The sequence below is a fragment of the Oncorhynchus mykiss genome, chromosome 23 (genome assembly GCF_013265735.2).
Source record: "Oncorhynchus mykiss isolate Arlee chromosome 23, USDA_OmykA_1.1, whole genome shotgun sequence".
Taxonomy (NCBI): Eukaryota; Metazoa; Chordata; class Actinopteri; order Salmoniformes; family Salmonidae; genus Oncorhynchus; species Oncorhynchus mykiss.
This window is the reverse complement of record NC_048587.1, coordinates 34,042,121-34,066,989: the sequence shown is the minus strand read 5'-3', so window position 1 is coordinate 34,066,989 and position 24,869 is coordinate 34,042,121. Positions and strand designations below refer to the sequence as shown.

The 24,869-nt window shown below is 45.1% G+C and overlaps 1 protein-coding gene across 2 annotated transcripts in view; it reads right to left on the bottom strand.

Moving 5' to 3' along the window:
* Positions 1 to 24,869, bottom strand: part of LOC110502629 (leucine-rich melanocyte differentiation-associated protein) — a 295,662-nt gene that overhangs the window by 85,297 nt on the left and 185,496 nt on the right. For both annotated transcript variants that reach the window (XM_021580812.2, XM_021580813.2), the window contains exon 5: positions 12,322 to 12,454. In XM_021580812.2, the coding sequence (XP_021436487.2) occupies positions 12,322 to 12,454 (133 nt within the window). The remainder of the gene's footprint in view (positions 1 to 12,321; positions 12,455 to 24,869) is intronic.

The window sequence follows — 24,869 nt, the reverse complement described above, 5'->3', positions numbered from 1 at the left end:
GAAGTCTTCAAATACATGGATTTTACTAAGTGAATAAAAAGTAGCAGAGCTTATTCAAGCATTATTATTACTTGTCATAGTTTATAAAAACGGTCAGCCTTGGACTGCTTTCAGTCGGGCCTCATACTAATTGCATGAGACATCGAGACAACAAATGATTCACCACAATGGCTTCCCACCCATGTTCTTTATACCAAAACCCAGAGAGGAAAATCAGTTCATATAAAACTAGTTCTACTCAGAAACAGTAATAGAGTCCTTAAAAACATCTGTTGGTTTTTATACGTTTTCCACCAAATGAATAATCCATCTATCACTACTCCTATTAGAGTGACGTGACACTTAGGTCACGCACCCCGTGTCTCTGCGCTTTGAACGGGTCGGTAAATCAATCCTGCCGCTATTACTTACAATTAAAGGTGCTTTAAAGTTTTACAGTGTGTTTATGATATGAGGGGCCTGTGATGTGATTTATAAGGACGCTCTGAGTCATTCCCTCTGATTACAGTTGTTTGCGTGGACCGTTGCCCTCTCTGCGACCTCACAGCTGCCAAATCGTTTAGAATGCATAACATACAGTGGGATGCCTCTTTTCTCTCCGTTTTCTGAGCTGATCGGTCCAAACACAGAGTGAACGGGCCCATACTGAGCCAACACTTCAGTGCAGATCCAAAGACTGTAAGAACCGACAGACACCTCACTACTCTGGAAACAGAAGCAGAAATCCTCTCACTCCCTGACAGAGAAGGCCCGCGTGGTCCATGCTGTCCCTGACATGTGGAAGACAGTACTTTCATATGTTTCTGGTGCTGACTGAAGTGTGCAGGGAAAGAGACAGAGAGAGAAAGAGAGAGAGAGAAAGTGGAGAGAGTCAGAATGTAGTGCTGTTTCCTGTTGCCTAAACACTTGAAACAAAAACCTCAATAACAAGATGATTATAGACTTAACAAGCTGGAATGGTCATGTTGTGAACTGGCCTGTCACGCTAACAATTAAAAGAGATTCATCTCTATTATTTCTTTGTTGTTTTCAGTGAATTGAGTTGTCTAGAGTCCATCAGAATGCACAAACACAGCAATGAGAATGACAGTCATACTGTAATTCCAGCACTATTGTCTGGTATGTCACTTACACATCTGTTTCCTATTTTGCTGTCAACTTTTTCTGTCTTGTCTTTTTTCCATGTAGAAGTTTTACAGCCTGCACAGTATCCATCACAAAATGCTATTACTCTTAATAGCTATCACTACAAAATGAATAACAGCGTAACATAAATATCAACAAAAAATGGCTCAGTGATGAAAGGATAATGTACTTCAATCAATCGATAGCCAATGGAAAAGAATGGAAAAGAAAACATCCAGTATTTGAGTGTTAGCACAAGTTGGTGTGAGGCCAACAGAGGGTAAAAAACCCATACTCCACCTTACTGTACTGACTTAACCTATACTGTAGCAGACCAAAGACAATGGGTAAAAACCCATACTCCACCTTACTGTACTGACTTAACCTATACTGTAGCAGACCAAAGACAATGGGTAAAAAACCCATACTCCACCTTACTGTACTGACTTAACCTATACTGTAGCAGACCAAAGACAATGGGTAAAAACCCATACTCCACCTTACTGTACTGACTTAACCTATACTGTAGCAGACCAAAGACAATGGGTAAAAAACCCATACTCCACCTTACTGTACTGACTTAACCTATACTGTAGCAGACCAAAGACAATGGGTAAAAACCCATACTCCACCTTACTGTACTGACTTAACCTATACTGTAGCAGACCAAAGACAATGGGTAAAAAACCCATACTCCACCTTACTGTACTGACTTAACCTATACTGTAGCAGACCAAAGACAATGGGTAAAAACCCATACTCCACCTTACTGTACTGACTTAACCTATACTGTAGCAGACCAAAGACAATGGGTAAAAAACCCATACTCCACCTTACTGTACTGACTTAACCTATACTGTAGCAGACCAAAGACAATGGGTAAAAACCCATACTCCACCTTACTGTACTGACTTAACCTATACTGTAGCAGACCAAAGACAATGGGTAAAAAACCCATACTCCACCTTACTGTACTGACTTAACCTATACTGTAGCAGACCAAAGACAATGGGTAAAAACCCATACTCCACCTTACTGTACTGACTTAACCTATACTGTAGCAGACCAAAGACAATGGGTAAAAACCCATACTCCACCTTACTGTACTGACTTAACCTATACTGTAGCAGACCAAAGACAATGGGTAAAAAAAACATACTCCACCTTACTGTACTGACTTACCCTATACTGTAGCAGACCAAAGACAATGTCTGACATGAAGTAATAATGTCATTGAAATATGAAGCTGGAAATATATAAATCATTAGGCTGAGAGAAAACGGTATAATAAACTTGTTTTCACAGCAGTCTGTTGTATTGTCTTGTCCTGTTGAGAAGCATATCCTGAGAGGACACGTATATACAGTGCCTTACGAAAGTATTCGGCCCCCTTGAACTTTGCGACCTTTTGCCACATTTCAGGCTTCAAACATAAAGATATAAAACTGTATTTTTTTGTGAAGAATCAACAACAAGTGGGACACAATCATGAAGTGGAACAACATTTATTGGATATTTCAAACTTTTTTAACAAATCAAAAACTGAAAAATTGGGTGTGCAAAATTATTCAGCCCCCTTAAGTTAATACTTTGTAGCGCCACCTTTTGCTGCTATTACAGCTGTAAGTCGCTTGGGGTATGTCTCTATCAGTTTTGCACATCGAGAGACTGAAATGTTTTCCCATTCCTCCTTGCAAAACAGCTCGAGCTCAGTGAGGTTGGATGGAGAGCATTTGTGAACAGCAGTTTTCAGTTCTTTCCACAGATTCTCGATTGGATTCAGGTCTGGACTTTGACTTGGCCATTCTAACACCTGGATATGTTTATTTTTGAACCATTCCATTGTAGATTTTGCTTTATGTTTTGGATCATTGTCTTGTTGGAAGACAAATCTCCGTCCCAGTCTCAGGTCTTTTGCAGACTCCATCAGGTTTTCTTCCAGAATGGTCCTGTATTTGGCTCCATCCATCTTCCCATCAATTTTAACCATCTTCCCTGTCCCTGCTGAAGAAAAGCAGGCCCAAACCATGATGCTGCCACCACCATGTTTGACAGTGGGGATGGTGTGTTCAGGGTGATGAGCTGTGTTGCTTTTACGCCAAACATAACGTTTTGCATTGTTGCCAAAAAGTTCAATTTTGGTTTCATCTGACCAGAGCACCTTCTTCCACATGTTTGGTGTGTCTCCCAGGTGGCTTGTGGCAAACTTTAAACAACACTTTTTATGGATATCTTTAAGAAATGGCTTTCTTCTTGCCACTCTTCCATAAAGGCCAGATTTGTGCAATATACAACTGATTGTTGTCCTATGGACAGTCTCCCACCTCAGCTGTAGATCTCTGCAGTTCATCCAGAGTGATCATGGGCCTCTTGGCTGCATCTCTGATCAGTCTTCTCCTTGTATGAGCTGAAAGTTTAGAGGGACGGCCAGGTCTTGGTAGATTTGCAGTGGTCTGATACTCCTTCCATTTCAATATTATCGCTTGCACAGTGCTCCTTGGGATGTTTAAAGCTTGGGAAATCTTTTTGTATCCAAATCCGGCTTTAAACTTCTTCACAACAGTATCTCGGACCTGCCTGGTGTGTTCCTTGTTCTTCATGATGCTCTCTGCGCTTTTAACGGACCTCTTAGACTATCACAGTGCAGGTGCATTTATACAGAGACTTGATTACACACAGGTGGATTGTATTTATCATCATTAGTCATTTAGGTCAACATTGGATCATTCAGAGATCCTCGCTGAACTTCTGGAGAGAGTTTGCTGAACTGAAAGTAAAGGGGCTGAATAATTTTGCACGCCCAATTTTTCAGTTTTTGATTTGTTAAAAAAGTTTGAAATATCCAATAAATGTCGTTCCACTTCATGATTGTGTCCCACTTGTTGTTTATTCTTCACAAAAAAATACAGTTTTATATCTTTATGTTTGAAGCCTGAAATGTGGCAAAAGGTCGCAAAGTTCAAGGGGGCCGAATACTTTCGCAAGGCACTGTATCCAATAAAATGATTCAGCAAACCGACTGAAGGCGCATGCACAGAGCAATATCGCATGCTGTTTGTTATGTTTGAAAGGGAACTCATAACTCTCTAGTGCAGAGAAGAACGTAGCGGCAAACTTTACAGGCCACACTAGAGACATTTAAAAAGAAGAAAAGAAGAAAGCAAGATAATAACTGATATCCTTCTATTCCCTTCCAGAAGATTCCTAATGCAAAAAATCACACAAGCATCCATCATGTGTAGGCCTACAATACACAATCATGGCTCTCAAATCATGTGGTCTATTTTACATATTTTGACTTCTTTCCTCTGTGCAAACTTGAAGTGAACCGCTGCAGAGTAAAGCAGGTTAACATCAGCGGAGGGAAAAACAGAACTGAAAAGATCCACTTGAGGACTTTCCTGGCTCTGTCACTGTCGATTCCACAGAAGAGCAGTCACCCTGAGAGCAAGGGCTCATGGGAGACGAGAGCTGGCTCGAATGGGCTCGAACCGCCTCGCGACTCTGTCTGCTTCACATTAACGCTTTGCATTACACACAGGAAGATGTGGGGAGAAAAACTCATGTCCTGGGCTCTGAAATCAAGTCAAACTCTCCCTCCGAGCAAAATCTATGTGACATCCACGGAACCGCTATACCCCCTGACGTCGCTACCAAGCTGTGTTTAGTGGCAGCGGACTGAGCACTTACTTCATTCACTGTGAAATGTACTTTAGCATGCGGGACGGGGAGTGAAATATCATAATACCAGTCAAATCCGACATGGCTTCTCTGAGTGGTGCTCGGGATAGCAGAAATAGAGAACATGTTGTCAGAGTGTTTTGATAGACATGGTCAGTTTAACCCAAGGTTTTAACAACAGGCTTCGTGATGGTGAGTCAGCAGGAGGGAGGCTGAGGGAGGTTAGGGAGTGAAGCCACGGTAGAAACCACGTGTATTTTCCGAGAACAGCCCAGAGCAGTCCAAATGGCTCTATGTGGTTTAGCGCCATCGCATTCCATGACCTCCGAGTCCTCAAAGAGAATTATCACATTATGACATTCCAACACACCCAAAATACAGCTCAAGGCTTTTCCACTCTCTGCCTCTGCTTCTTCTCTTCTCTGTGTGTCTGTCGATGTCTCAGAAAAACACTTCAATGGCCTTTACTCAATTGACATGTTTACTTCAGGTATTTGGCCATCCCCCTCTTTCCTTCACATACCCCTCTCTTTGTTTCTATTGGTCTCTCTTCCTCTCAGTCTACAGTGGGTTCCGATATTATTGACACCCTTGATAAACATGAGCAAAACTTACTGTAAAAAATAAATAATTCAAATACGGAGATATATTGTATGGCAATTTTTTTTTTTTTTTTTTTTTTACAATTGCTCAGAGAAAGAGATTTTGTTTAATCTCAAAATGGTATATGAATATAAATATTTAAATACATTTCAATAACTACACCTTGCAAGGATAACGACATAGTTGCTTTTCTAAAATGTTTTATGAGTTGGAGAACACATTGGGAGGGATACTAGACCATTCCTTCATACAGAATCCTTCCAGATCCTTGATATCCTTTATCTGCGCTTTTGGACTGCCCTCTTCAATTCAAACCAGAGGTTTTCGATGGGATTCAAGTTCGGAGACTGAATCCCAACGTATGGAGGAGCACGCCTGCAGCTAACAGTTTGAATGTCTCCCCCTAGTGGTTGCACTAAGTATACATGTATATTATAGCAAAACCATGGAGGATCCCAATAATAACGTTGTGTACACAAACTTTGATTTCAAAATATGGACATTTATATCATCACAGAACAATGTTTTGTTGTTGTTGTAAGGGTAATAATATAAGCCAGATAGGCCTATGACATACATTATCATATGTCATAAGTCCCAAAGAGAGTGTTTTGTCCTGCTCCTGCATTTATCCTAGTCATCAGCGACAGAGCATTGGGCTAGGTACATGTTTGACATCAATGTGTGTACAATTACAATGGTAATAAAATGGCAAATTTGAGGAAATGTTATATACAGGTAGAATGGAATGGTCTGCCGGTGTGGTAGGATTTGTGGTCTTTGACACTCATGTAGGTGTCATAACCAGACAAAAAATATTGCAATATATGTCTAAATATATATGTCATGACAGTGTTATGACAATGTTATGACAGTTTATGTCAGCTGTTATGACTTATGACAAGGTTATGACTGTGTCATAACGTGTTGATTTTGTGGCATTGTCATCACACTGTCACTGGGGCCCTTGTTAACCTTTTACACTTGTGGGAATTGACCTATATGAATGACTAAATGTGCATGTTTTTACAGAAGTAATATGAAAATGCATAACCATGTTAGCAATTGAAAAGGAATCCTTTGGAGATTATGGGAAAATTACTAGCGCAAAAGGTGAGGACACAACAGTTCAACTGACACGAGACTGAATCCAAACATTACACAGTTGATTTTATGCAGACTTGATATTTAGTGTACTTTTCGGTGCATTTGTTGATAACGAAATCTGAAAATACTCTGGATACATTCAGTAACGTGATAAGAATATTATTGGAAAATTTGGGGTAGGTGCAACATAAAATACAAGGGTTTGAGTGAGAGGACTAACTGTTGTCTCGCACACTCGCAGTTGTTTGGTTGGAACACAACCCTGCATCCCCTGTTGTTACTCAATCCAAAAACAGTCCATTATAAATCGCAATGTGCATCAGGCGGGCTTCATTTGAAAGCTTGTTCTTATGCCAACATGACTAGCTAAGTTATGAAAACACAATTTTACAGTGTTGGGCTTTCACAATGCAACGCAGAGAAACACATTGGAATTATTGTGCACATAGAAAAGAGACATGAGTGCATTCAGGTGTGTGTGCCGCGGCAAATTGTCTTAACAATAGACAAAAATAGTCTAATTCTGCTCAGAACAACCCAGATGTCAGAGTCGTGTGTATAGGTGGCAGGGAAGTCAGGCGCAGGAGAGTCAAACGGAGTGTAAAATGGAGTCTTTTAATGAATGTCCACGTAACATGCTCCATAACACTAATAAGAATAGAATAGAAACAAACATGGGTACGAAGACCAGTCGCGCACCTATACAACAACCACAACACTGACAATAAACAATCTCTGACAAAGACATGAGGGGAAACAGAGGGTTAAATACACAACAGGTAATGAATGGGTTTGAAACCAGGTGTGTAGGAAGACAAGACAAAACCAATTGAAAATGAAAAATGGATCGATGATGGCTAGAAGACCGGTGACGTCGACCGCCGAGCACCGCCCGAACAAGGAGAGGCAACGACTTCGGCAGAAGTCGTGACACCAGGGTATGATGCCATGTCATCTTGTAACTGTACATCAAACATAGTGATCATAAATGTTGACACTGTATATGACGTGAGTTTTATGATACGGAAAGGAGAAGTGCACTTTTGGACTCAAGGGTGTTTAGCTTGCTTTTATGACATCAAAGCGGTATTTATTAGAATCCTCAACGTCTCATCTTTCAAAATACATAGAGTCCTCTTCATTTACAGCATTTCTCTCACTCAGACAATAAATAAATGTGCCCAATTAGCGGGAGGGGTGGGGGAGACTTCATGTCGTGCGATGTGCTCAAGTTCAGAGCGGCTGTCAGTCAAAACCCATACAGAGCTGTGAAGTGCAGAGCAAGAGCTCTGACGTCATGTATACCATGTTACTGTACAGCCACTGTGTTCCAATATAGGTGTTTATCAGTGCCCAAATCAGCCGTTTTCAACCCGTATGTATATGCGTACGAGTGTAAGGGGTTAAGGACAATAGCATCATGAACTTTACCCAGTACAAGGACATTTTAGCCAAAAACCTGGTTTCCTCTACCATTAGGCTGAAACTTGTCCTCAAGTGGATCTTTCAGCAAAATAATAATCCCAAGCACATCAAAATAAATGGTTAATTAGCCACAAAATCAACATTTAGCAACGGACATCTCAGTCTCTGGACTTAAAATCCATAAGCAGTCCACAATCGCAGACGAAGGATATCAAAGATCTGGAAAGATTCTGTACTGAGGATTTGTCTAAGATCCCTCCCAATGTGTTCTCCAGCTCATAAATCATTTTAGAAAAAGGCTCAGTGCCATTGTCCTCGTAAGGTGAGGTATTAAAAAGGTATTGAAAACGTACCACCTTTTAAAAGAAAAAAACATATAACTTGTTAAACAAAATCTCTTTCTCTGAGCAACTGTATTGGTATAAAATAATATAATTCCCCCATTTGTTTTGCATACAATATAACTCAGCATTTGAATTGTTGTCAATAATTTAGGTATGTCTCTCCCTCTATTTCTGTCTCTGTCTCTCGGTTTGTTCACACTGTAAATGTAAACTTTTACAGTTGGTCATTTTTCTTTCTCTTAATCTGTCAACACTGATTGTTGATATGACTTAAATCCAGTTTTTCCATCATTTAAAAAAGTCTTCACAATCTTGATGGGCATTGTCTGTAGACCACACTAATAAAGTATATTGTATGATACCAATATAGGTTTGATATTGACATTACACAACACAGAGCAGAGCCAATCTTATAACAAATACTGTAAAATAGAGTACTTATCCTACATCAGATAAGAACAGTTTTTTTACGTGCGTATGAGTGCTTTGAGCAGACATCCAACTGTTTATGATTTAGCAGACTTGGAAAACGTTCAGAATGTTGGAGAAGTGACGGTATTCATAATGTATTAAAGCTCATTGCTTTGTTATCAGAACCATGTGGCAGCCCATGGTGCCATGCCATAACGGCATGATTGAAACGCAATTTAAACCGTGGTCACACTCCATTCTGATGTGACTCAAACTAAGTCTCTGTCCCAAATGGCATCCTATTCTCTACGTAGAGCACTATGGGGCCTGTTCAAAAGTAGTACCCCAAATAGGGAACAGGGTACCATTTGAGATGCAGCCCAGGAGGTCTCCAAAGTTCAGAGCTGCCTCCTCCTTAGCACGCCCATTAACTGTTCCGATACATCACGCTAGGAGTATGAACAACTAGAGAGCAACCTGTTCTTTTTCTGATTTACACAGTCATATGAGAGGGGCTTTAGATAAGCATGCACAGTATGTGTTCATCATAATAATTCACTTACTGTTAACTAGAAGCAGGGTCAATGAGTGTGTGTCCTTCATTTTAGTGTAGACTGAGGTTTTCACGCCGAGTTTAACATTCATCTTCAAAGTGTGTAATGCAGCTGTTCTGAAAGCGTCTTTAACTTTGATTACAACCTAAACACGGGTTATTCATCAATATATACAGCATCTTCATAACTCTAATACAAAGAGAGTGGGAGAGGTAAATAATGAGACAGAGAGAGAGAGAGAGAGAGAGAGAGAGAGAGAGAGAGAGAGAGAGAGAGAGAGAGAGAGAGAGAGAGAGAGAGAGAGAGAGAGAGAGAGAGAGAGAAATGAGTGAGACTGGAGAGAGTACTAATTAGTGTCCAGTTTAACTGTGCTACAGTAACTCCAGACACCAGGCTCCAGTGTTATGAAGGGACGCCCCACTGTACGAGACATAAAAGCAAACACAAATGTCTAATTACACCATCATCATCTCTCCCTCCCTACTGCCTCGTTTGTCTGCGCCACTCGTTAATTGGTGACCTGCACGATTGGTCAGAAACACAATGGCTCTGATGATGGAGCCAATTAGATGGCGGGGTGTACACATGCCCTGCCGCGCCGGTTACGGCTGCCGCATCATGCCTCATCGGACTCAAAACGAACCGTTACGGACCCAAGCACAGGATGGGACATTTGGAACCACACTACCCCATCTCTCACTCTCATCACTCTCGCTGTTCCACATTAAACAAACAACTTATACAGGCTTTATAGAGCATTCACAAGTCTACATAAGCCCTACGTAGATGCCTCACAAACAGTTATGAGCAAAGTCATAGTACTGTGGAGGCTGTGTAACGGTTAGACAGTATATTGAGTCAAAGGCTGTTACGGTGGAGCAGAGTGAATACAGTACTGTACTGTAGAAACAGAGAAAGGAACGTTAATCTACTTTAGTAAAGGGTAAGTGAAGACAAACATAATGAGACATTTCCATCTGATAATATACATAGCATCTTCTGCTATATACTCTGACACAAACACATATAAATCAACTAGAATTAGCGAGATAATCTTCAGCCATATCTAACTCTATGATAACAAAGGCAAGTGTTGCTGCTACATTGGCAGGGCTATGTAAATATAACCCTCCAAAGTGACTTTTGCCTGCCAACAAGCATTGTTAAAGTGCTCGGCTTCTTTTCATATCAAGTGGATGAGCAGTGTTTCATTCCACTTTTCTACATCTAGCAAACATGCCAGAATGGGGTTAAATTATTTCAGTGTTTTCTTTTCTTGCTCTGCCACTTGCACGATAAATCAAGAACAAAGAGTTGTGTGGACTGACACTAAAACGCTACAATATTTTGGCTGATTGTCGCAAACGATAAATATTTTGTTTTCTCTGTGCACTTTTAAACCCTGCGTCTGCTCGACACGCATCATGCCTTGTCATTGGTTGGCTTTGTTCTTACCTCCCAGACTCCTTTATGTCTGTAAGGCTCTGGGGACCCTGGGACGATGAGGCCTCGCTGATCCAACCAGTAAATATTTCATGGCCTTACAATGACATGAAATCGAATCTTAGCAAAACTCTTCATTTCCACCCCTTCGAAAGAAGAGGAGGAGGGGGGAGAGGGGTGAGGGATGAGAAGGGTTACATCTATGAAATCCCAAACTCTAATTAGTCTGCATGGCTCTAACGAGCGAGGGAGGAATAAGTGCATGGTCGGGGGATAATTAAGCGATTGTGACTGGCGTGTACGTGAGCTGTCGCTCCGATGGCCAGCGCTGTCACGCTCCTCGTTGCTACCGCGACCGGACAGCCTCCCCGTCCACTTTGATCTGGGCTCATGCATACGGAATGAGGTCAGACCGTGGTCATAAACACACACACATACATACATACGCACGCAGGCATGCTTGCACACACAAGGATGCCCTCAGAAGCACACACACACTCATTAAAGAGAGAGTCCCCTCGGAGGGAGGGAGAGGGCTCCTGTTCAAAGGGCCGTCGTACCAGGACCCCTGCAACGGGAGACTGACACTCAGACACGGATGAAGAAAGGGGGACAGGAGGGGAGGATAGACAGGGGGTGAGGGATGAGAATATGTCAGTTTCTTACTGCTCATCCACATCACTTAACCATGGCCTTAATATGGTTAGAGGGGTAAGACAAATGATTGACCCCAACGCGAGTGAGGGAACTTTTAGATAATTCAATATATCAGAGATATATCATCTGATCTCACACTGCTAATGAGGAGGACCCTCTGAAAGGCAGAAAAAGAAAGACTGGACGGTCTTCTGAGATGGGAGGGGTTGAGGGTAGCTGAAAGATGGGACTAAAAACAAACAAACGATAACTATTGTAAAATATACTGTGTCCCGTAAAATGTATATATGGAAGTAGAAGCCTACGTGTTGTTGTCCATTAGTTGACTCCAATAAGGGGAGGGGTGGTAGGGTTAGTTACAAAAATATATATATGGGGGATTGGAAATGATGCAGACAATTACATTGATGGAAGCCACACTCTATTTGCAATATAAAACTTTATGTATATATATATATATATATATAAATGTCCCTATAGATTCCATGAACTGGGCAGTGAAGTACATAATTCTGGATGACAGAATGTTTATTTAAATTAATTTACTGTACTCTAGTTTCCCTGGACTGGAAAGCCCTTCTCTGGTTGCCTAACTCCCGAAGGTCCAGTAACTTCTTTCAAGAATGTAAAACCTCAATTAGTTACATATTTGAAGAGACTTTATACTGTATGTAATGTTCAATTGAGATTCTCCATTGGAAGGGCTTCTTTGCTCCCGAGTGGTGCAGCGGTCTAAGGCACTGCATCTCAGTGCGTCACTGCAGTCACTGGTTCAAATCCAGGCTGCGCACAATTGGCCCAGCACCGTCCGGGTGTGGCTGGGGTAGGCTGTCATTGTAAATAAGAATATGTTCTTAACTGACTTGCCTAGTTAAATAAAGGTAAAAGAAAAATGTACAAAAATTGTCTAGGGCTAGGCTTAATCTGTGTCTGGGAAACCAGCGCTATTAGATCATAAAGGGTGTACTCACCACCGTGTCTGATAACTTGGGTTTAACCACCTTCATGAAGGCTCCCCGTGCCTCAGCCTCCTGCTGTTCAATCTTACAAACCTTCCTCGTGTCTAGGAACTTTAGGGTGGGTAGCTTGTGCAGAACAAAATACCTGAGGAAACACACACAAACAATAATATATGATAACTAACAGATGTACCTTATGTATGGCATCATGACTTGTGTCGGTTGACTGTACACCAAACCTTATAACACACACTTTACTTTATAGAACAATGTTTACATAAAAAAATACACAAACAAACGTATATCTACATGACATGATTTGAGAACAAAAATCAAGATTACTATACAAACTGAACACATCTAGTGAATACGTCACAAACCACAAGATGTCTGTACTGTATAATAGAGAACATAAACTGCCAGAGCATAACAACTAGTTAATATCCACCTACAAAAGTAATTACGCAAATCTAATTCTAAAATTAGTAAAACAGCACATATCAGCAAACATCTTGAAAAGAAGACGACTTGTTTACTCAGTATAGATTTAATGGCGATGATATCTATCCTTCCATGTAATAACCTTCAAAGCTGATAAAAAATAAGGACGGAAATATAAATAGAACGAAAGGAGATACGCCCCATCTGCCAGAGCTGCCATTCCTGTAACATCACAGATCTATATTCTACGCTTTCAGACACTCTCTATCTTTCATTGGGAGGGAGAGGAAACGTCGGCTAGATAATGGCTGGGATACGGAGATGACAACAGATCCTTTCAGAGAGCGAGAGAGCGGGTGGGAGCGGAGCAGGGGAACAGACATGTCAAGGCTGGAGGTTCCAGCCAAACAGAACACAGTAACAGACATGCAGCAGCAGCTAAGTGAAGGGTGAGGAGGGACGAGGAGGAACCACAATATGGGCACAGCCCGGTCCCTGATGATGATGGTGGTAATGTTGGAGCTGAAGATAGTTAGTAAAACCAACGTCAGGTTGTCAACACACTAGGATTTTAGGGAAGGGAGCTATGGATTGATCTATATACTAAATACTTACTATATAAACAATAACAATGTCACAAACAGTATATTATGACTCAAATCTGAGAACATCTGCATATAGGTTTTGATTGAATAGAGCTACAATACCCGAAACATACCAGGCTGGAGGTGTTTGAGCAGTTGAGTTACACAGTGATAAATCCTATGCTAATGTAGTTAATAATACACAAGTCTTAAATAGACATTGTCTGACAAAGAGGAAGAATTATAATTCAAGCCTCATTTTGTCAGTTAATTATTCTCATCCTCTTCTATGGAGGGTTGAGTGGATGGGTTGAGATTGAGTGAATGGGTTGAGGGCTGAGTGAATGGGTTGAGGGCTGAGTGAATGGGTTGAGGGTTGAGTGAATGGGTTGAGAGTTGAGTGAATGGGCTGAGAGTTGAGTGAATGGGTTGAGGTTGAGTGGATGGGTTGAGGGTTGAGTGGATGGGTTGAGGGTTGAGTGAATGGGTTGAAGGCTGAGTGAATGGGTTGAGGGTTGAGTGAATGGGTTGAGGGTTGAGTGGATGGGTTCAGGTTTAGTGAATGGGTTTAGGTTGAGTGGATGGGATGAGGGTTGAGTGGATGGGATGAGGGTTGAGTGGATGGGTTGAGGGTTGAGTGGATGGGTTGAGGGCTGAGTGAATGGGTTGAGGGTTGAGTGAATGGGTTGAGGGTTGAGTGAATGGGCTGAGAGTTGAGTGAATGGGTTGAGGTTGAGTGAATGGGTTGAGGTTGAGTGAATGGGTTGAGGGTTGAGTGAATGGGTTGAGGTTGAGTGGATGGGTTGAGGGTTGAGTGGATGGGTTGAGGGTTGAGTGAATGGGTTGAAGGCTGAGTAAATGGGTTGAGGGTTGAGTGAATGGGTTGAGGGTTGAGTGGATGGGTTCAGGTTTAGTGAATGGGTTGAGGTTGAGTGGATGTGATGAGGGTTGAGTGGATGGGATGAGGGTTGAGTGGATGGGGTTGAGGGTTGAGTGGATGGGTTGAGTGAATGGGTTGAGAGTTGAGTGGATGGGTTGAGGTTTAGTGAATGGGTTGAGGTTTAGTGAATGGGTTGAGGTTGAGTGGATGGGTTGAGAGTTGAGTGAATGGGCTGAGAGTTGAGTGAATGGGTTGAGGTTGAGTGAATGGGTTGAGGGTTGAGTGAATGGGCTGAGGTTGAGTGGATGGGTTGAGGGTTGAGTGGATGGTTGAGGTTGAGAGGAATGGGTTGAGGGTTGACTGGTTGGGGTTGAGGATTGAGTGGAAGGGTTCAGGTTTAGTGAATGGGTTGAGGTTTAGTGGATGGGTTGAGGTTGAGTGGATGGGTTGAGGGTTGAGTGGATGGGGTTGAGGGTTGAGTGGATGGGTTGAGGGTTGAGTGGATGGGGTTGAGTGGATGGGTTGAGTGAATGGGTTGAGGAATGAGTGAATGGGTTGAGGATTGAGTGAATGGGTTGAGGTTGAATGGATGGTTGAGGGCTGAGTGGACGGGTTGAGTGAATGGGTTGAGGGTTGATGAATGGGTTTAGGTTGAGTGGATGGTTGATGGCTGAGTGGATGGTTGAGGGCTGAGTGGATGGTTGAGGGCTGAGTGGATGGGTTGAGGTTGAGTGAGTGGGTTGAGGGTTGAGTGAGTGGATGGTTGAGCTTGAGAGGAATGGGTTGAGGGTTGACTGGATGGGGTTGAGGGTTGAGTGGATGGGTTCAGGTTTAGTGAATGGGTTGAGGTTGAGTGGATGGGTTGAGGGTTGAGTGGATGGGGTTGAGGGTTGAGTGGATGGGTTGAGGATTGAGTGGATGGGATGAGGGTTGAGTGGATGGGGTTGAGGGTTGAGTGGATGGGTTGAGTGAATGGGTTGAGGGTTGAGTGAATGTGTTGAAGGTTGAGTGAATGGGTTGAGGTTGAGTGGATGGCTGAGTGGATGGTTGAGGGCTGAGTGGGTGGTTGAGGGTTGAGTGGATGGGTTGAGGGTTGAGTGAATGGGTTTAGGTTGAGTGGATGGGTTTAGGTTGAGTGAATGGGTTGAGGTTGAGTGAATGGGTAGAGGTTGAGTGGATGGTTGAGGTTGAGAGGATGGGTTGAGGGTTGAGTGGATGGGTTGACAGTTGAGTGGATGGGTTTAGGTTGAGTGGATAGTTGAGGGCTGAGTGGATGGGTTGAGGTTGATTGAATGGGTTGAGGGTTGATGTATGGGTTTAGGTTGAGTGGATGGTTGAGGGCTGAGTGGATGGTTGAGGTTGAGTGGATGGGTTTAGGTTGAGTGGATTGGTTGAGGATTAAGTGAATGGGTTGAGGTTGAGTGAATGGGTTGAGGTTGAGTGGATGGGGTTAGGTTGAGTGGATGGGTTGAGGTTGAGTGGATGGGTTTAGGTTGAGTGGATTGGTTGAGGATTAAGTGAATGGGTTGAGGTTGAGTGAATGGCTTTAGGCTGAGTGGATGGTTGAGGGTTGAGTCGATGGGTTGAGGTTGAATTAATGGGTTGAGGGTTGAGTGAATGGATTTAGGTTGAGTGGATGGTTGAGGGCTGAGTGGATGGTTGAGGGCTGAGTGGATGGGTTGAGGTTGAATGAACGGGTTGAGGGTTGAGTGAATGGCTTTAGGTTGAGTGGATGGTTGAGGGCTGAGTGGATGGTTGAGTGGATGGGTTGAGGTTTAGTGAATGGGTTGAGGGTTGAGTGGCTGGTTGAGGACTGAGTGGATGGTTGAGGACTGAGTGGATGGTTGGGGATTGAGTGGATGAGTTGAGGTTGAGTGGATGGTTTAGGTTGAGTGGATGGTTGAGGGTTGAGTGGATGGGTTGAGGGTTGAGTGAATGGCTTTAGGTTGAGTGGATGGTTGAGGGCTGAGTGGATGGTTGAGTGGATGGGTTGAGGTTGAGTGAATGGGTTGAGGGTTGAGTGGATGGTTGAGGACTGAGTGGATGGTTGAGGACTGAGTGGATGGTTAAGGCTTGAATGGATGAGTTGAGGTTGAGTGGATGGTTTAGGTTGAGTGGATGGTTTAGGTTGAGTGGATGGCTTTATGCTGAGTGGATGGGTTGAGGTTGAGTAGATGGGTTGATGGTTGAGTGAATGGGTTGAGGTTGAGTGGATGGTTGAGGTTGAGAGGATGGGTTGAGGATTAAGTGGATGGGTTGAGGTTGAGTGGATGGGTTTAGGTTGAGTGGATGGTTGAGGTTGAGAGGATGGGTTGAGGGCTGAGTGAATGGGTTGAGGGTTGAGTGAATGGGTTGAGGTTGAGTGAATGGGTTGAGGTTTAGTGAATGGATTGAGGTTGAGTGGATGGGTTTAGGTTGAGTGGATGGTTGAGGTTGAGTGAATGGTTGAGGGTTGAGTGGATGGGTTGAGGTTGAGTGGATGGGTTTAGGTTGAGTGGATGGTTGAGGTTGAGTGAATGGTTGAGGGTTGAGTGGATGGGTTGAGGTTGAGTGGATGGGGTTAGGTTGAGTGGATGGGTTGAGGTTGAGTGGATGGGTTTAGGTTGAGTGGATTGGTTGAGTATTAAGTGAATGGGTTGAGGTTGAGTGAATGGGTTGAGGTTGAGTGGATGGGTTTAGGCTGAGTGGATGGTTGAGGGTTGAGTGGATGTGTTGAGGTTGAATTAATGGGTTGAGGGTTGAGTGAATGGATTTAGGTTGAGTGGATGGTTGAGTGGATGGGTTGAGGTTGAGTGAATGGGTTGAGGGTTGAGTGGATGGTTGAGGACTGAGTGGATGGTTGAGGATTGAGTGGATGAGTTGAGGTTGAGTGGATGGTTTAGGTTGAGTGGATGGTTGAGGGTTGAGTGGATGGGTTGAGGGTTGAGTGAATGGCTTTAGGTTGAGTGGATGGTTGAGGGCTGAGTGGATGGTTGAGTGGATGGGTTGAGGTTGAGTGAATGGGTTGAGGGTTGAGTGGATGGTTGAGGACTGAGTGGATGGTTGAGGATTGAGTGGATGAGTTGAGGTTGAGTGGATGGTTTAGGTTGAGTGGATGGTTGAGGGTTGAGTGGATGGGTTGAGGGTTGAGTGAATGGCTTTAGGTTGAGTGGATGGTTGAGGGCTGAGTGGATGGGTTGAGGTTGAGTGAATGGGTTGAGGGTTGAGTGGATGGTTGAGGACTGAGTGGATGGTTGAGGACTGAGTGGATGGTTGAGGCTTGAGTGTATGAGTTGAGGTTGAGTGGATGGTTTAGGTTGAGTGGATGGCTTTATGCTGAGTGGATGGTTGAGGTTGAGTGGATGGGTTGAGGTTGAGTGGATGAGTTTAGGTTGAGTGAATGGGTTGAGGTTGAGTGGATGGTTGAGGTTGAGAGGATGGGTTGAGGGTTGAGTGGATGGGTTGAGGTTGAGTGGATGGGTTTAGGTTGAGTGGATGGTTGAGGTTGAGAGGATGGGTTGAGGGCTGAGTGAATGGGTTGAGGGTTGAGTGGATGGGTTTAGGTTGAGTGAATGGTTTGAGGTTGAGTGGATGGTTGAGGTTGAGAGGATGGGTTGAGGGATGAGTGGATGGGTTGAGGTTGAGTGGATGGGTTTAGGTTGAGTGGATGGTTGAGGGTTGAGTGGATGGTTGAGGACTGAGTGGATGGTTGAGGATTGAGTGGATGAGTTGAGGTTGAGTGGATGGTTTAGGTTGAGTGGATGGTTGAGGGTTGAGTGGATGGGTTGAGGGTTGAGTGAATGGCTTTAGGTTGAGTGGATGGTTGAGGGCTGAGTGGATGGTTGAGTGGATGGGTTGAGGTTGAGTGAATGGGTTGAGGGTTGAGTGGATGGTTGAGGACTGAGTGGATGGTTGAGGATTGAGTGGATGAGTTGAGGTTGAGTGGATGGTTTAGGTTGAGTGGATGGTTGAGGGTTGAGTGGATGGGTTGAGGGTTGAGTGAATGGCTTTAGGTTGAGTGGATGGTTGAGGGCTGAGTGGATGGGTTGAGGTTGAGTGAATGGGTTGAGGGTTGAGTGGATGGTTGAGGACTGAGTGGATGGTTGAGGACTGAGTGGATGGTTGAGGCTTGAGTGTATGAGTTGAGGTTGAGTGGATGGTTTAGGTTGAGTGGATGGCTTTATGCTGAGTGGATGGTTGAGGTTGAGTGGATGGGTTGAGGTTGAGTGGATGAGTTTAGGTTGAGTGAATGGGTTGAGGTTGAGTGGATGGTTGAGGTTGAGAGGATGGGTTGAGGGTTGAGTGGATGGGTTGAGGTTGAGTGGATGGGTTTAGGTTGAGTGGATGGTTGAGGTTGAGAGGATGGGTTGAGGGCTGAGTGAATGGGTTGAGGGTTGAGTGGATGGGTTTAGGTTGAGTGAATGGTTTGAGGCTGAGTGGATGGTTGAGGTTGAGAGGATGGGTTGAGGGATGAGTGGATGGGTTGAGGTTGAGTGGATGGGTTTAGGTTGAGTGGATGGTTGAGGGCTGAGTGGATGGGTTGAGGTTGATGTATGGGTTTAGGTTGATGTATGGGTTTAGGTTGAGTGGATGGTTGAGGGCTGAGTGGATGGTTGAGGGCCGAATGGATGGGTTGAGTGTTGAGTGAATGGCTTTAGGTTGAGTGGATGGTTGAGGGCTGAGTGGATGGTTGAGTGGATGGGTTGACGTTGAGTGAATGGGTTGAGGGTTGAGCGGATGGTTGAGGACTGAGTGGATGGTTGAGGACTGAGTGGATGGTTGAGGTTTGAGTGTATGAGTTGAGGTTGAGTGGATGGTTTAGGTTGAGTGGATGGCTTTATGCTGAGTGGATGGTTGAGGTTGAGTGGATGGGTTGAGGTTGAGTGGATGGTTTAGGTTGAGTGAATGGGTTGAGGTTGAGTGGATGGTTGAGGTTGAGAGGATGGGTTGAGGGTTGAGTGGATGGGTTGAGGTTGAGTGGATGGGTTTAGGTTGAGTGGATGGTTGAGGTTGAGAGGATGGGTTGAGGGCTGAGTGGATGGGTTTAGGTTGAGTGAATGGTTTGAGGTTGAGTGGATGGTTGAGGTTGAGAGGATGGGTTGAGGGTTGAGTGGATGGGTTGAGGTTGAGTGGATGGGTTTAGGTTGAGTGGATGGTTGAGGGCTGAGTGGATGGGTTGAGGTTGATGTATGGCTTGAGGGTTGATGTATGGGTTTAGGTTGAGTGGATGGTTGAGGGCTGAGTGGATGGGTTGAGGTTGATGTATGGGTTTAGGTTGATGTATGGGTTTAGGTTGAGTGGGTAGTTGAGGGCTGAGTGGATGGGTTTAGGTTGAGTGGATGGTTGAGGGCTGAGTGGATGGGTTGAGGTTGATGTATGGGTTTAGGTTGATGTATGGGTTTAGGTTGAGTGGATGGTTGAGGGCTGAGTGGATGGTTGAGTGGATGGGTTGAGGTTGAGTGAATGGGTTGAGGGTTGAGCGGATGGTTGAGGACTGAGTGGATGGTTGAGGACTGAGTGGATGGTTGAGGTTTGAGTGTATGAGTTGAGGTTGAGTGGATGGTTGAGGTTGAGAGGATGGTTGAGGGTTGAGTGGATGGGTTGAGGTTGAGTGGATGGGTTTAGGTTGAGTGGATGGTTGAGGTTGAGAGGATGGGTTGAGGGCTGAGTGGATGGGTTTAGGTTGAGTGAATGGTTTGAGGTTGAGTGGATGGTTGAGGTTGAGAGGATGGGTTGAGGGTTGAGTGGATGGGTTGAGGTTGAGTGGATGGGTTTAGGTTGAGTGGATGGTTGAGGGCTGAGTGGATGGGTTGAGGTTGATGTATGGCTTGAGGGTTGATGTATGGGTTTAGGTTGAGTGGATGGTTGAGGGCTGAGTGGATGGTTGAGGGCCGAGTGGATGGTTGAGGGTTGAGTGGATGGGTCGAGGGTTGAGTGGATGGGTTGAGGGTTGAGTGGATGGGTTGAGGTTGAGTGGATGGGTTGAGGTTGAGTGGATGGTTCAGGGTGGAGTGGATGGTTGAGGTTGAGTGGATGGGTTGAGGTTGAGTGGATGGGTTGAGGTTGAGTGGATGGTTCAGGGTGGAGTGGATGGTTGAGGTTGAGTGAATGTGTTGAGGGTTGAGTGAATGGGTTGAGGTTGAGGTTGAGTGGATGGGTTTAGGTTAAGTGGATGGGTTGAGGGTTGAGTGGATGGGTTGAGGGTTGAGTGGATGGGTTGAGGGTTGAGTGGATGGTTGAGTGAATGGGTTGAGGGTTGAGTGGATGTGTTGAGCGTTGAGTAGATGGGTTGATGGTTGAGTGGATGGGTTGAGTTGATGGGTTGAGGTTGAATGAATGTGTTGAGGGTTGAGTGAATGGGTTGAGGTTGAGTGGATGGGTTTAGGTTGAGTGAAAGGGTTGAGGTTGAGTGGATGGTTGAGGTTGAGAGGATGTGTTGAGGGTTGAGTGGATGGGTTGAGGTTGAGTGGATGGGTTTAGGTTGAGTGGATTGGATGAGGATTAAGTGAATGGGTTGAGGTGTAGTGAATGGGTTGAGGTTGAGTGGATGGGTTTAGGCTGAGTGGATGGTTGAGCGTTGAGTGGATGGGTTGAGGTTGAATGAATGGGTTGAGGGTTGAATTAATGGGTTGAGTGAATGGATTTAGGTTGAGTGGATGGTTGAGGGCTGAGTGGATGGTTGAGGGTTGAGTGGATGGGTTGAGGTTGAATGAACGGGTTGAGGGTTGAGTGAATGGATTTAGGTTGAGTGGATGGGTTGAGGGTTGAGGTTGAGTGGATGTGTTTAGGTTGAGTGGATGGTTCAGGGTGGAGTGGATGGTTAAGGGTTGAGTGGATGGGTTGAGGGCTGAGTGGATGGGTTGAGTTGATGGGTTGAGGTTGAGTGAATGTGTTGAAGGGCTGAGTGAATGGGTTGAGGTTGAGTGGATGGGTTTAGGTTGAGTGGATGGGTTGAGGGTTGAGTGAATGGGTTGAGGGTTGAGTGGATGGGTTGAGGGTTGAGTGGATGTGTTGAGCGTTGAGTAGATGGGTTGATGGCTGAGTGGATGGTTGAGTGATTGGGTTGAGGGTTGAGTGGATGGGGTTGAGGGTTGAGTGGATGAGTTGAGTGAATGGGTTGAGGTTGAGTGGATGGTTGAGGTTGAGAGGATGGGTTGAGGGTTGACTGGATAGGGTTGAGGGTTGAGTGGATGGGTTGAGGGTTGAGTGAATGGGTTGAGGGTTGAGTGAATGGGTTGAGGGTTGAGTGAATGGGTTGATGGTTGAGTGAATTGGTTGAGGTTGAGTGAATGGGTTGATGGTTGAGTGAATTGGTTGAGGTTGAGTGGATGGGTTTAGGTTGAGGGGATGGTTGAGGGCTGAGTGGATGGGTTGAGGTTGAGTGAATGGGTTGAGGGTTGATGTATGGGTTTAGGTTGAGTGGATGGTTGAGGGCTGAGTGGATGGTTGAGGGCTGAGTGGATGGTTGAGGGTTGAATGGATGAGTTGAGGTTGAGTGGATGGTTTAGGTTGAGTGGATGGTTTAGGTTGAGTGGATGGCTTTATGCTGAGTGGATGGTTGAGGTTCAGATTGAGTGGATGGGTTGAGGTTGAGTGGATGGGTTTAGGTTGAGTGAATGGGTTGAGGTTGAGTGGATGGTTGAGTTTGAGTGAATGGGTTGAGGTTGAGAGGATGGGTTGAGGGCTGAGTGAATGGGTTGAGTGAATGGATTGAGGTTGAGTGGATGGGTTTAGGTTCAGTGGATGGTTGAGGTTGAGTGAATGGTTGAGGGTTGAGTGGATGGGTTGAGGTTGAGTGGATGGGTTTAGGTTGAGTGGATGGTTGAGGTTGAGCGAATGGTTGAGGGTTGAGTGGATGGGTTGAGGTTGAGTGGATGGGGTTAGGTTGAGTGGATGGGTTGAGGTTGAGTGGATGGGTTTAGGTTGAGTGGATTGGTTGAGGATTAAGTGAATGGGTTGAGGTTGAGTGAATGGGTTGAGGTTGAGTGGATGGGTTTAGGCTGAGTGGATGGTTGAGGGTTGAGTGGATGGGTTGAGGTTGATGTATGGGTTGAGGGTTGAGTGAATTGATTTAGGTTGAGTGGATGGTTGAGGGCTGAGTGGATGGTTGAGTGGATGGGTTGAGGTTGAGTGAATGGGTTGAGGGTTGAGTGGATGGTTGAGGACTGAGTGGATGGTTGAGGACTGAGTGGATAGTTGAGGATTGAGTGGATGAGTTGAGGTTGAGTGGATGGTTTAGGTTGAGTGGATGGTTGAGGGTTGAGTGGATGGGTTGAGGGTTGAGTGAATGGCTTTAGGTTGAGTGGATGGTCGAGGGCTGAGTGGATGGTTGAGTGGATGGGTTGAGGTTGAGTGAATGGGTTGAGGGTTGAGTGGATGGTTGAGGACTGGGTGGATGGTTGAGGATTGAGTGTATGAGTTGAGGTTGAGTGGATGGTTTAGGTTGAGTGGATGGCTTTATGCTGAGTGGATGGTTGAGGTTGAGTGGATGGGTTGAGGTTGAGTGGATGGGTTTAGGTTGAGTGAATGGGTTGAGGTGTAGTGGATGGTTGAGGTTGAGAGGATGGGTTGAGGGTTGAGTGGATGGGTTGAGGTTCAATGGATGAGTTTAGGTTGAGTGGATGGTTGAGGTTGAGAGGATGGGTTGAGGGCTGAGTGAATGGGTTGAGGGTTGAGTGGATGGGTGTAGGTTGAGTGAATGGTTTGAGGTTGAGTGGATGGTTGAGGTTGAGAGGATGGGTTGAGGGTTGAGTGGATGTGTTGAGGTTGAGTGGATGGGTTTAGGTTGAGTGGATGGTTGAGGGCTGAGTGGATGGGTTGAGGTTGATGTATGGGTTGAGGGTTGATGTATGGGTTTAGGTTGAGTGGATGGTTGAGGGCTGAGTGGATGGTTGAGGGCCGAGTGGATGGTTGAGGGTTGAGTGGATGGGTCGAGGGTTGAGTGGATGGGTCGAGGGTTGAGTGGATGGGTTGAGGGTTGAGTGAATGGGTTGAGGGTTGAGTGAATGGGTTGAGGTTGAGTGGATGGGTTGCGGGTTGAGTGGATGGGGTTGAGGGTTGAGTGGATGGGTTGAGGGTTGAGTGGATGGGATGAGTGTTGAGTGGATGGGGTTGAGTGGATGGGTTGAGTGAATGGGTTGAGGGTTGAGTGAATGGGTTGAGGATTGAGTGAATGGGTTGAGGGTTGAGTGGATGGTTGAGGACTGAGTGGATGGTTGAGGACTGAGTGGATGGATTTAGGTAGAGTGGATGGTTGAGGGCTGAGTGGATGGTTGAGGGTTGAGTGGATGGGTTGAGGTTGAATGAACGGGTTGAGGGTTGAGTGTATGTGTTGAGGTTGAGTGGATGGTTTAGGTTGAGTGGATGGCTTTATGCTGAGTGGATGGTTGAGGTTGAGTGGATGGGTTGAGGTTGAGTGGATGGGTTTAGGTTGAGTGAATGGGTTGAGGTTGAGTGGATGGTTGAGGTTGAGAGGATGGGTTGAGGGCTGAGTGAATGGGTTGAGGGTTGAGTGGATGGGTTTAGGTTGAGTGAATGGTTTGAGGTTGAGTGGATGGTTGAGGTTGAGAGGATGGGTTGAGGGTTGAGTGGATGTGTTGAGGTTGAGTGGATGGGTTTAGGTTGAGTGGATGGTTGAGGGCTGAGTGGATGGGTTGAGGTTGATGTATGGGTTGAGGGTTGATGTATGGGTTTAGGTTGAGTGAATGGTTGAGGGCTGAGTGGATGGTTGAGGGCCGAGTGGATGGTTGAGGGTTGAGTAGATGGGTCGAGGGTTGAGTGGATGGGTTGAGGGTTGAGTGAATGGGTTGAGGGTTGAGTGAATGGGTTGAGGTTGAGTGAATGGGTTGAGGTTGAGTGGATGGGTTTAGGTTGAGTGCATGGTTGAGGTTGAGTGAATGGTTGAGGGTTGAGTGGATGGGTTGAGGTTGAGTGGATGGGTTGAGGATTGAGTGGATGGTTGAGGTTGAGTGAATGGGTTGAGGTTGAGTGGATGGGGTTAGGTTGAGAGGATGGTTGAGGTTGAGTGGATGGGTTTAGGCTGAGTGGATGGTTGAGGGTTGAATTAATGGGTTTAGGGTTGAGTGAATGGATTTAGGTTGAGTGGATGGTTGAGGGCTGAGTGGATGGTTGAGGGCTGAGTGGATGGTTGATGGTTGAGTGGATGGGTTGAGGTTGAATGAACGGGTTGAGGGTTGAGTGAATGGCTTTAGGTTGAGTGGATGGTTGAGGGCTGAGTGGATGGTTGAGGGCTGAGTGGATGGTTGAGTGGATGGGTTGAGGGTTGAGTGGATGGTTGAGGGCTGAGTGGATGGTTGAGGGCTGAGTGGATGGTTGAGGGTTGAATGGATGAGTTGAGGTTGAGTGGATGGTTTAGGTTGAGTGGATGGTTTAGGTTGAGTGGATGGCTTTATGCTGAGTGGATGGTTGAGGTTGAGTGGATGGGTTGAGGTTGAGTGGATGGGTTTAGGTTGAGTGAATGGGTTGAGGTTGAGTGGATGGTTGAGTTTGAGTGAATGGGTTGAGGTTGAGAGGATGGGTTGAGGGCTGAGTGAATGGGTTGAGGGTTGAGTGAATGGGTTGAGGTTGAGTGAATGGATTGAGGTTGAGTGGATGGGTTTAGGTTGAGTGGATGGTTGAGGTTGAGTGAATGGTTGAGGGTTGAGTGGATGGGTTGA